Genomic DNA, 13301 nt, shown 5'->3' with positions numbered 1-13301 from the left:
CATGAGAGTGTGGGAATGGGCGATCTCCACCGGTCGTTTTCTCATAGCAACGCACGTTCTTGACAGTCCATTGTTCTAGCAGACAGAATAAGTCTGACTATTCTGATGCCTTACAAATGGTCTCTGAATCTTTCAGTAGCAGAGCAGATCTTCCTGGAGTGGGGTCAGCCTTGCTGCATTCTCTTCCCATCTTCTTCCAACGCAAAGTGCAGTGAGTTTTTTGCTCTGAACCCCCTGCTGGGGGAGTCCCCCAGAGATGCCGTAGTCAATGCTTGGCCTCCCGGGCTTCTGTATGCTTAAAATCCAGTACCTCTTATCCCGAGGTGTCTACAGAAAGCTCATCAACTGGGGAGCAAAGTGTTCCTCTTTGCGCCGTTCTAGCCTTGCCACTTATGGTTTCCCTTCCTTTGGTCTCACCTTCTGGCTCCGCCCTGGATCTTGGATCCCATTCAGGATCTGATTTCACACCCATCGGGGGTTCCTCATCTGAACCTGGACAGTTTGAAGCTCACAGCTTGGCTGCTCCAGTTCCCATGATCGTTAGGACTCCTGGATTATCCTCTTCAGTTAGGTCTGTTCTGGTGGCTGCTCACAAGTCTTCAATCTGGAAGGTTTACCACAGCAAATGGAAATGTTTTTCATTTTGGGCTTCTCAAAGGAGTTTAGACCCCTTCACGGCCCCTATTTCTGCCATTCTTGATTTCCTAGCCAGTATTTTTCAACAGGGAGCTAGTTCTACTATAAAAGTTCAATTGGCTGCCATTTCTCATTTTCATGTGGGTGAGAATTCGGCTTCACTGGCCTCCTCCAGACTGTGTAAATCCTTTATCAAAGGGACCTTTCTGTTATGCCCCTTTGTCAAGGATCCTGTCCTCCATGGTACCTTACTATGGGTCTTCAAGCTTTGGTTGCTTCACCTTTTGAACCTTCTGCCACCACAGATCTAAAAGTCTTATCTTGGAAAACAGCATTCCTGGTGGCTATCACTTCTGCTAAAAGGGTTTCAGAACTGCAAGCCTTGTTCATCAAAGTTCCTTATATGATTTTCCATAAAGATAGGGTTTCCTTCGGACCAATCCGTCCTCTCTTCCTAATGTTGCATCACAAGTTAACATCAATCAGACCATTAATTTACGTGTTTTCTTCCCAAATTTTGCTAACAAAATGGAATACAAACTCCACTTGTTGGATCTTCATAGACAGTTACGATTTTACTTACACAGGGCCAAAAATTTCCGCAAACCAGATCATTTGTTTGTGTCCTTCGCTAAACCCTTTTTGGGCAAACCTATCTCCAAGGTCACTATTGCTAGGTGGATTTCCTCATGCATCCTTCAGGCCTATAAGGATAAAGGTGTGTCTCCTCCGGGTCAGGTGAAAGCTCATTCCACTAGGTCCATGGCTACTTCTGCGGCCTTTTGGTCTAGAGTCTCATTGGATGATATTTATTCTGCAGCTACTTGGTCCTCATCTCATAACTTTATTTCTCACTACAAATTGGATTTGACTTCTAGAAGGAGAGTATCCTTTGGTTCTGCGGTGCTCTGGAATATCCTTGCATGAGGGCCACCCAGGAGTTTAGTACCTGGGGACTGCGTCCCACAGGTTGAAGACCAAATGAAGTAAACTACTTCAGATAAAGAAGTTATGTACTCACCATAACGTTCCATCTGAGTAGTTCTATTTCATTTGTCTTCAACCGTCCCACCCTCCTTCCCCTTGACCTTGTCATATGAACAGCCTACGGGCTGCAGTTGTAGGTCATAAAGTATTTTTCATGTCGGGTTATCAATATAAGGGTCAGCAAACTCGATCTGGGGGTTGAAGGTAGTGGAGGTGTATTATGGGTAAGGGGAGGAGCTTGGAGCTCTGAGCAGATGCTAGTGAGATTGCCGGCTTGGATCCGATACGGATCCAGTATCCCACAGGTTGAAGACAAATGAAGTAGAACTACTCAGATGGAATGTTATGGTGACTACATAACTTATTTTTTGGTATATTGGCAAGCTAGAAGAGCATTAATGTCCATGCTTGAAATATTGGTATGTATGTATATGCAGGTAGTAGGCAAGAGGGGGTTGGAATTTATTGGAGAAAACTGGCAGATGAACCAAGGTGTTGGGAGCAAATAACTAGAAAGGGAAAAGTAATAGAATGGGAAGTGGCCAAGAATTTATTTGGACTGCAGGTTAGAGATTGCCTTCCCTATCAAAGATTGATAGAGTATAGGCAAAGAGAAATAGATAGGGGGATCCTAAATGAAAGACCAGCTCTGGTAGATTATTTAATAGAATCTAGAACAGCTGCCATTAAAAAAGGAATAATTAGTAGAGCATATAAAATATTGCATGATAATTATAAGAATCAATCAGAGGAGTTTAGAAAGGATTGGGAAGAGAGATTGGATAAGCAATTCAAAAAGAGGCAATGGTGGGATATATGTATATCTCCCAAATATGAAACAAAGTTTAGAAGATTTAGGGTCTTTGCCTGGAAGTGTTTACATAGATATTTTTATACCCCAATTAGACTCCAAGGAATTTTTCCTCAGGTGGATAGCAAATGTTGGAGGTGTGATGGGCAAGAAAGAGGTGGCTGGGAACATATTTTTTGTGAGTGTAATGTGCTGGCAGACTTTAAGGATTCCATACAGACCACTGTGTCGGAGATGCTGGGTGAGCAGATTGGACTGACTGGGAAGATGATTTTTTGAACCATGATACAGAATCAGAATTGCCTAGATATGGTAAAGCCTTGCTGAGTCTAATTATGGTGGCTGCTAAAAACGCAATAACTACAAAATGGAAATCACAGTCTAGATCAACTTTACTAGAAGTAATGAATATAGTAACAGAGATAAAGCAACTGAAAATGGGATCTTTAGAAAAGTGAAGAAGCAAACCTCATAGGAAAAAAATGGGAATTATGGGATCGATATATGCAGAGAAAGAACGAGGTTTAAGAGGCGGGATTTGAATGAGTCATATAATGCTTAACTGACAATGACTAGATAGAGTATAAGCAATGTATAATGTTTGCAACTACAGTTGTTTCAGTGGTGTCTGTCATGTATAATGTTTGCAGCTAAAGTGGTAATGTTTGTTTTTCATTTATATTGATACCCCCATCCTCTGTAATCTGATCTCTCCATATAAAAATCTGGCTACACTACGTTCTGCAAATAAACTACTTGTCTCCTTAACTAAATCAAACAACAAAGCTGGTGACTCTCATTTCTCAAACACTATAGGAAAAAAATGGAATCAGCTCCCTCCTGAATTTTCTACCCTAGCATCTGCTTCTCAATTCAAAAAACAAATAAAAGAACATCTAAAAACTAAGTGGCTTTGTCCTTGTGCAAACCCAGACTGAAACTTGTATTTCACTCCTACTTCAACCCTACCCCTCCCTCTTGCCTCCAAAACTTATTTCTCTCCTCTTGTTTTATTCTTAGTAATTTGATAGGATTTGGGAACTTTGTTCTTTCTGCAATTGCCCTAGTGCTGTCTAGTGCATTTGCTTGTTTATGTCTGGTCTGGCTTTTGCCTAAATGTTTTGTAGTCACTGTTTGTTAGTCCCATTTGCTTTTCTCATTTTACCTATGTTACTATGGTACTGTTGCTTTATTACTTTATTTTACTTGTTTGCTTTTGTTATATTGTTATCCTTATGCTTGGAGCTTTTCTCCCCGGGCCTCTACTGAAAATGGACATGTATCCAGTTAGACTAGCCCGGTCAACAAATGTAAAATAAAATAAATAAATAAAAAATATTAATGTAAGATTGTCTGCGTCATACATGATAATTTAATAAAGATGTTTATTGAAAAAACATAGAAACATAGATGAAAGTTACAAGAATAGGCAAAAGATACAGGTAAACAAAGAAAAAAAAGAAAATCATAGCACTGTGTCTAAATGATAGCATTATAAAGCTTATGATATCTTCTAAAAAAGGAAAATTGGAGCAAACAGGAAGGTTATATTTTATTACAGGACTTTTTGGATTTGTGAAGGCATTGCTGAAGACATTTTTGATTTCACTCTACAAAGACATGGACTTTCAGTTAGTGGCTACATTATTTCATTTTTCTTTCTCAGCAAATAATTAAACTGTCATTTTCTTGCTTCAGGGTTAAATAAAACTGTTACTTTTTAATATCTTTATATGTTGATGCAGACAATGTAAAATCATATTCTGAACCAAAAAAAAAAATTATGGCAGATTAGCATGAAGGTTGTAACAGTCAGTGTAAATCAGGCAGTGTGATAGTCATTAGCTTCACCACTGAGGTTTCTAAGTGTTTGGGCTGATGTAGTCTTGAAGTATTTAATTTAAAGATGGGGTGTATGTCTGTGTGGTTTGGACATATGACTTACATTTTGTTAGTGAAATTTGCTTTACCAGATGGAGTGTTTCACAGTTCATACTGAAGCAGAGATGATCTTTTGAGGTATATGTGTGTGTCTAAGATGTGGCTTGAGCCATGTAGCCTTTGTAAGAGGTCTCATATTGCATTGTAATTAATTCTTTTTTTTTTTTTCTTCAGAGCTGGTTGTCCTGTGATTCCATGTATAAATGAGTCTGCATCTCCAAATAACAATGCCAATCCTGAATCAAATGAAATTCCTAATTTTAATGGTAAGGACAAATGATTGCAGCTGATGCAAAGAGAATGGAGTATTGTGAGCCATTTGAATCATGTAGCTTTTAGTAGTCACTTTTCTAATACAGTCACCAAGTACTTCATAAGCCTTAGTTAACATACATGCAGTCAGTGATATCCAGCTAAATGAGATGGTGCTGTGCTTCACAGGAAACCTGTGAGTTCCATTATGTTTGGAATGTGTTATTGCTAGGTATTGCACTATTTAAGGAATCGTGTTTCAAAGTTAATATTTGTGTTTAATATAAAAAGTCTTTTTTGTCATATAGTTAGTTTCCTTGTTTATATTTTGCTTTCTTTAATTTGACTGCCATTATTTCCTGCATTCAGTCCACTAGTTATTTTTTTTTAAAGTGTTAATATTATCCTACCGTTCAGTTGATTCCAGAATATAACTGGCACCCATAGGTGTGTACAAGGCTAGTGACCACAAGGGCCATTTTAGGCCTAGCCATGCATCCCAAATATCTGACAAGTTATGGTACCCTTGATAAGTGTAAGCTGGGCTTACAATATGATCCATTTGTAATGTGTCTATTAGAGATATAGGTGCCAAACCAGGGATGAATTTTATGCTCCCCGTCCAGTTGTCCAGGTCACACTTGGATGGGGGAGTCTGTTCCAGAAAAGCGGTAATCTCTGGAATACACATCTGGCTCTCCAGCAGGCCCTATTTATATTGCAGGCAAGGTTTAATTCTTTAGAACAGGTAGTTCTGATGCTGTTTGCTTAATAGATATACAAGCTCAGTGTGGGAACTGACAATGCCTTGTATGCCAGGCATAGCTGTCCCCTCATCCCCTCAACATCCTGTAGGAGACAGAATACAGGGATAGGGCTTTGATGCAGTCTGCCTAGAACATTACTTATGTTCTGTATTCTTTTAATGAGGAACCTCTGCATTTTCCAATTTTTTTATTGTGCCTGGTTAGATACATATGAAAGGGGGCATCATATTCAGTGACAGGTCTGGTGAATGCTGAAGACAGTAGAACGATGACCTCCTTGGACCTATACGCCATATCTTTGTTTGTAAGTTGTACAACATAGAATGGTTTCCTTACTACTGTAGATACATGATGGTCAAAGGCTAGATTACTGTCTGTGTGCACCCTCAAGTCCCTGGCTACTGGGTCGAGCTGCCAGTATGATAGTCACCAGCGGGAGATGACTTCCCAAAGGATGCCACAACACATTTCTTGACATTTAGATTTAGTCCATGGCTCTGGCACAAGATGTCTGTATCAGACCTTTCTGGACAACATTAGTGTCGGTGAGGGATTCTATGACTTCTCTTAATTTTCAGTCATCTGCAGATTTAGTCAGCCAGAAACCCTTGACGGTGGCCTTGACTTCAGAGAAGTAAACGCCAAGCCAAGAAGGAGCAGTACCAGGACCAATCCCTTATTGACTTTGCTTGTGATTGGCCTCTTTGTAGAGGTGGAATCTCTAGTTCTAACTTCCTGGATCCTGTCTGTGGGCCATCTAGCTGTCCACCGAGTAACATAATGGTCTATACCTAACCTCCTGAGTTTGTCAATAATGCTTGTGTTGGGTATTATGTCAAATGCCTGGCCAGGTCAAGGTAGGCAGTGGGAACTGTTTTGCCCTCATCTGTTTTCTTAATTACCTTCTCAAAGAAGTCCATCAGATTCAGTAAGCATGACTTGCCTGTGACTAAACCAGATTTACCAAATCACAGTTTAGCTTGTTGGCGAAGGAGCACCCGTGGCAAGGGATACTAACAATCTGTAATGAAGAGACAAAGAGTTAAAAAAGATAAAAACTGCAGCAGACAGCAGTAAATAAAGAAGGGTGGGAAGGTTAGTCAGAAAGAGATAATGGTTGACTAGGGATTGTACGGGAGATTGTAGGTGTATAAAGTTAAGTGCAGCAGCTTTAAAGTTGTTCACAATATAATAGAAAAGCAAATAGTCAAGGTGATAAGGTAAGTAGCAGCAATATTAACAGGCTGACACTAAATGCAATTAATAAAACAGTCACTAAGGCAGATATAGGCATTTGGTAAGCAGTTTATTTTTCTAAATGCAACTGTCCAATGTTCAATTTGAAGAAAAACACGTTCAGCTTAGATTATTGGCATGTGTTATGTTCTACACCAATGCCGTGGTAGGAGCATAACAAACAGAAAAATTCAGCCGAGAAGTAGCTTTGTGCTACACTTGTTGAAAGTTCACACATGCAGGCTGTTACGCTATAGCATATGGTATATATTGGCTAGTAATTTATGATACTACAACATGGCTGGGGAATTCAATACGTTCAGTGGAATTGAGAGAGTTTGTTGCATTTAACACCATAGCCGTCAAAGGGCTGTTCCATTCAGACTTACAGCAAATAGAGCATATACATTCAGTTGAAATCAAACACGCGTATAAACCAAGGCTGTACAGTAATTGCTAAGGCAATTCTACTACAATCTACTTAAAAATCCTACATTAAAATATGAGGCATGTGGTCAGGGCCGGTGTTAGCATTTTGGGGGCCCCCATCACATATCAAGTTGGGCCCCCCCCCCGGGCACGTTCAGTCTAAGTATCACCCTGTCACTGCCACCCCTCCTAATCAACCTTTTAGTTCATGCTGCAAACTTTTAAAAGTAGTAAGCACAGACTGACCTGTAGCTGCTATGCTCTTACATTACAACAAGCTTATGTACTACACTATGTTGGCCCATCTCACAAAGGGACATTAAAAGTTTCTGGCATTTAGTTGGAACAATGATACGACAACTCTATTTACAGCTCTGGATGTAGATGAAATGGTATCCTAGGTACTGCCTACTGTTTCAGTCCACCCCACCCACACATACACACCATCCAGTCCTCCCTTTTGTTTTCCCCATCTTGGGCTCTTCATACCATGAATATTACCTTTTTCTTCCTTTTCTCACATTTTGTCTTACTCTTCAGCTTTTCAAGAAACCATAACTTTCTATATGCTCTGAAGAGCATTTTAAAGTTTGTTTTTCTTTTTTTATCTGCATTTCTTGAACTAAGAACCTTTTCATCCAGTGATGGCTTGGACAGAAATTATGACTGAGGAAAGAAATTCATTGCTGCTGTTCAGCTTTAGTTTTCCTTGCATTCTTTCAACACACTTTTCCCAATCAAGCCAGCAAAGTAATAACCATTAAAGAAAGAATTCAATTAAGCCAGTACCCCCAGAAGCCACGGGGGGGGGGGGTAAAGATGCTGTGGGGTGCAATTTTAGAGCATTTTCCCAACCTTTTAATCCAGTGACAGCCTAATGAAAATCATGAGTAAGAAAAGAACTTCAGTCTTATTTTTGTTTCTTTCAAGGAAGACATAAGTTGTGCCCAAGGCTTAATGTTCAAAGCCAACCAAATAGTAGTTCACGATAAATTAACAAGCCAATTGTTGTGGGGATACAGAGGTCCTGTCTGGGAATACTGCCTGCCTCCCTACCTTCCCATAAGGCAGTTACTGTCTGTGCATTCCTCTGGTGTGTCAGATTAGGATGAAAGCAACTGTTCAAATGGCCATAGTCATGTATTTCAAGTGACTGCTGACATACATCTACATATGCCTCTTTACTATTCACCCCTAACCCCCAAAGGCAGCCACCTGTATATGTGCCTGATGTGTGATTTTGAGGAAAGTGAAAAAAATAACAATTACAGTAATGTATTCTACTTTGTTGCTCCTAGACAGTACACTGCCCCTACACAAACTATAGTAACCTTCTTTGTCAGTCTCTGATGAGGTCTGTGAGTAAAGTAAAAGATTCAAAAACCACACTGTCCTCAGCCCAAACACAAGCTATAATGACCCCCTGTGCATATATCTAAGGTTTCTGTACACACACATCTGAGCAGGGCTAGATGGTATGGTTATGAACAGAGGTCATTATCAGCTTTATCTTATCAGGGTCATATCACAGCCCTGTTCAGGTCAAAGACCGTAATCAGAAAAATTGATACATTTTTTATCCTCATTTTCACTCAAAGAGCGACAACTTTTGTGGGGACCTCACACAGTCAATTATGATTAAAGGAACCCCCATGTATTCTTTTATACAGTCTGAAGACTGGGGGACCACCAGACTCCTAGAAGATCTAAGTGTCTGAATGTTCTGTGATATATTTTATGCCTATCTTTTAAATAAAATATAATTACTTGTTAACTGCATTTTTTAGCGATACCCTGAAGAAGAATGCATGTGTCCTAGTATTATTGGGTGTGTGCACATTTGAAATATCAGTGATATTTTTTACAGACACACACACACACACACACACACACACACACACACACACACACACACACACACACACAAAAACACATACAGACACGTCATAGCAATACTAGTTTTGTACTTATTTCAGCAAATAGCAATACCTTGTGCAGCATTGGTACTGCCACACAAGATTAATGACTGCAGGGGTAAGTCACTTTTTTTTACCTCGGTGAGGAGTAATGCATACCTGTCACTGTCCCTGTTTTCACAGACCTTTCCTGATTTTTCTCATAATTTAGCTGTCTTTCATAAAAAGTTTGATTTGCTGGTAAATCATTCAGGATTGTAGACAGTCAGTTAAACCCAGACAACAGAGTTTTATACTTCTTGTTGTCCAAAAAAATCATGTTGCTGCAAAAAGTGTTATTTTGTTACCTTTTTAAGTGAATTAGAACAGTATTTAAAAAATCTTCCTGATTTCGAGCCATTATTATGCTATTCATTTTCGCATTGTGCTAAATTCTTCAGCAAAAAAGTTTAGAGTTATGGTATCTCATGTTCTGCCAGTATTTATAAAACTCTCTGAAACAGAAAACCATCCCTGAAGACTGAAAGTGTCAGCTCTTCTTAAAATCCATGATTTGTCTTGAGATCAGTCACTCTGAGCTGCTGAGCTGTCTAATGCTTACCCTGCTCCTCAGCTTTATCCTAACATTGTCATATCACAGCTCTGTTCAGGTTAAATAGTTTAATCAGGAAATTAATATTTTTTTCTGAGATTGTCCCCAACCGCAGCAGCTTTTGTTGGCCCTCCAGTCAAAGATGATTAAGGGGCATCCTGCAACCATGTGTATGATAGGTTATCTAAAGCTGGCTATGTTTGCTTTAGTGAAGAGAAAGTCCACTAGCATGGTTTATCTAAGTGAGGAGTACCATGTCAGTGGTAAAATATTTAATGGACTTGTGAAGCCTGTTACATGATAAAACACTGTTACTATAATCAGAGATATCTTTCAATTTTAAAGGAAGTATAAATAATTCTTACCTACCTGGTTTAGTATACAAGATTACTGTACTAGGTTTTGGTGGTTTGACAGACATTACAAAATATCTAGGTAAGATAACTTGCTGTGGTTGGGGGCCCCCCAAGGAACAGGGGGCCCCCAGTGACCGTAGGGTTCGCTGGTGCCTAAAGTTGGTTATGCATGTGGTATAGGTAGATACAGATATGCTGTTAGCCTCTGCTAGGTGTCTACAAGTGTGTTTCAGAGTAGGCACTGCAGTGGGGTAGGCTACAATAAAGGCTATAAGTTTTGACTGTAGTAAATGACTAACATGACAGTGCATTAGCAAAAAACATTGAGTAGCATATAGCAGAGGTATTTCCATAGTGTATAAAGTAGTTACAACACTAGCTATCCTGGACTGTATCACAGGATCATTCCAGTGCATGCAGCAGTAATTAACAAGCAGGTTAATTCAGTGAAAACATCATATGTACATGAAAACAAAACCACAGAGAAACATCATCTGCTCACCAAAACAACAGCAATGCCCAAGTGAACATCTCACTTCCAAAGGAACTAGTCTGGTCTTTATTATTTCATTTACTGGCAACACACAGTCATTCACAGCAGTACTATCCAGAGGTTGGGGGAAAAGATTCTAAAGCAAATACCCCTCTCCTCCTGCTATTCTTCAGTTGTTATGGCTGATGGCTTCAGCAGTCATGTTAGTTCTCATAGCAAGATGTTACATGAGAATTCATCAGTGGACACTTTTGGTTCAGTGGTCCAAGGTATCACATCTACTACATGCTGAAATTCGTCTAACACCCATTTACAGGACCCACATTAGGTGGTGGTTGAACTCACTGGTGGTGTTGGATAGTCAGCCATTCTCCCCATCTCCTCCAATCGCTACAGTAACTCCAGATGCTTCCCTCCTGGGTTAGGGGAGCATTTCAAAAGGAAGATGGTCCAAGCTTCACATCAGTATCTTGGAGATGACAGCAGACCTCCTTGCATTGCAGACTCTTCAGGACTTCTTCCCTGACAGCATGATTTCTTTCCAGTCAGACAACATGGCAGTAATCTGGTACATCGACAAGCAAGTGGGAACCCACTCATAGCCACTTTGCTGGGAAGCTATGAGAGTGTGGCAATGATGATGTTTTGCCATCAATTTCTCATAGCAATGCACATCCTGGGGACTTCACTGTTCTAACGGACAAGTTGAGCAGGTCCATTCTTCTCAACCAAGCAGTGGCAATGCAAATCTTCAGTCACTGGGGCCAACCTTGCTGCATTTTTGTTTGCTACAAAAGTTATTTGTCCCCCTTTCAAAATTGTTACTTAGTGTTCCTTTTTGATTGTATGGGCCTTACCAGGGAACTTGTCACTGAACAGCCCTAGATTGCTGTTTCAGTTTCATGACCACTTCCTTGTCCATGTTATAGACTAGCCTGTTTATGATTACTTTTGAGTAATGTTCTGGTTATAAGCAGGCAAACTTGATCTGAGGTATTTTGGGGGAACAGAGAGAATTATGGTTAGGGGAGGAGTCAGAGGCCTGAATCCACAACTTCTAAAAGGTGCCAAAGTTGGATCCAATTGGATCTGAAAACCCAAAGGTTGACCCAGATGAAAACAAGACAGCAGTGATCTATCATTATGGTTTCTGTTTGGGTTTATTATCCTTTGAAAAGTTAACATCCTTATTGAAGGAATTTGAGTTGTTTTTAAGTCTGGACATTAAGCCTTCCTTTTTTTTTCCATCTTTTTACACGATGTCCCATAGAATGATAATATCCAGTTCACAGGCACAGCTTTGATGTCCATTTTGCTTGCATTCGGTTGACTAAAATGTGATCATTGCTTTCTTCTGGAAATTGTTGCATACTACAGTATACTAATAGCAGAATGTTAGGAAGACAACTGCATAGTAATGCATGAAGGAAAACTAATAAATAGAATTAATGCACAACAATGGTATTAACAATATTATCGACTATCAATGTTAATTGTATATTTCATTAGAAAGCCTTCTCTTTCTACATCCCCTTAGGTGGCATGTGAACTCACAGTAACTGTCTGGTGGAAGAGACCCATGCATGCTGTCACACAACAATTTTCTGGCTCAGCAGTATGACCTGGTTGCCTCCCTCCACCAGTGAGCATTTGCCTGTCTTTTGGTGCTGCTCAGAATGAGTAAGCTAGCCCTGGCTGTTCAAGCTTGTCTTCCCCACCTGATCCCCCCAGTACCGACCAGTGTCATAATCAGAGTTTCATCACTCTACACCATGGGGCCAGATAAGGAGAAACTTGCGTTACATATAGGGCAGTTACTGTATAGTTACATAGGGTCTATGTTAAATATTCGAACATCCAAATTGTCGAACATTACATGGTCGAGACCAAATGTTCGACACTTGGATGTTCAAATATTAAATAAAAAAAAACACACCTTAACAGTGTTAGCAGGGGGGCACTCCCCACACCCCCCTACCTAAATATACCAACTCCGAGACCGCACTTCAATACAGAAGAGGGAAATTCTCCCTATCTGCACCGTACAACACTGTTGATATTCAATCTTCGAACACTTGAAATTTCGAACGTTTGGTCTCGACCATGTAATGTTCTAAATTTTAAGCGTTCGAAGAACTAACATAGACGCAGTTTACATATAGGTACTTGAGATGTGTACCATTAGAATAAACATAATCTAGAGGTACAGGGCTAAACTTGTGGCATCACTCAACAATAACCACACATAGTCATGCAAGATTAAACTAAAGGCAGTATTACCAATGAGTTGTAGTTTATAATTGATATGATGAACATATGTTGCTAATCTTTTGGCCATAATGGTAGAAATTTAGCATTGCATTTCAGCAACCACAAGAGAATTTAAAGGTCTGGGGGCTTGTACTATAAAAATGCACCAGTTATTTAAAGCTGCGTTTGCTTTCTTCAAGCCAGTGTTTAACTACAAAATAATTAACCCAAGTACATTGTATTTATATCAAGACAATATTTTTTAATTAATACCATGAGGAAGAATATTCAGTGCACAATTATACTAGCACAAATCAGACTGGATTATGTTCATTTTCGTCAGACATTTGGTACAGCACTATCCTATATGTTTTGAAACATTTTTATACCGGATCGGTCTAGGCCCAGGTTAACAATGACTGCCACCAGTACTGTTAGCCTACAGGGTGCTGTCGGAAATTGGGCTACTGTTGGCCGAAGGAGGAGAAGAGGCGGAAGACATGGCCGAAGGCAGGAAAAGAGGAGAAAGGCTAGGACTGTGGTAGTGAGGGTCGGAACTTTGAATGTTGGCAGTATGACTGGTATAGGGAGAGAGCTAGCTGATATGATGGACAGAAGGAAGGTTGGTATATTGT

General features: G+C 39.9%; 1 protein-coding gene across 2 annotated transcripts in view; it reads left to right on the top strand.

The window, feature by feature from the left end:
• Positions 1–13301, top strand: part of PTPN13 (protein tyrosine phosphatase non-receptor type 13) — a 1949788-nt gene that overhangs the window by 1513427 nt on the left and 423060 nt on the right. For both annotated transcript variants that reach the window (XM_044079819.1, XM_044079818.1), the window contains one exon: positions 4550–4641. In XM_044079819.1, coding sequence (XP_043935754.1) covers positions 4550–4641 — 92 coding nt within the window. The remainder of the gene's footprint in view (positions 1–4549; positions 4642–13301) is intronic.

Source organism: Protopterus annectens, chromosome 8.part0 (genome assembly GCF_019279795.1).
Source record: "Protopterus annectens isolate FY-2018-M chromosome 8.part0, PAN1.0, whole genome shotgun sequence".
Lineage (NCBI taxonomy): Eukaryota > Metazoa > Chordata > Ceratodontiformes > Protopteridae > Protopterus > Protopterus annectens.
Note: the sequence above shows the minus strand (reverse complement) of the source record. Positions and strands in the feature narration are given on the sequence as shown.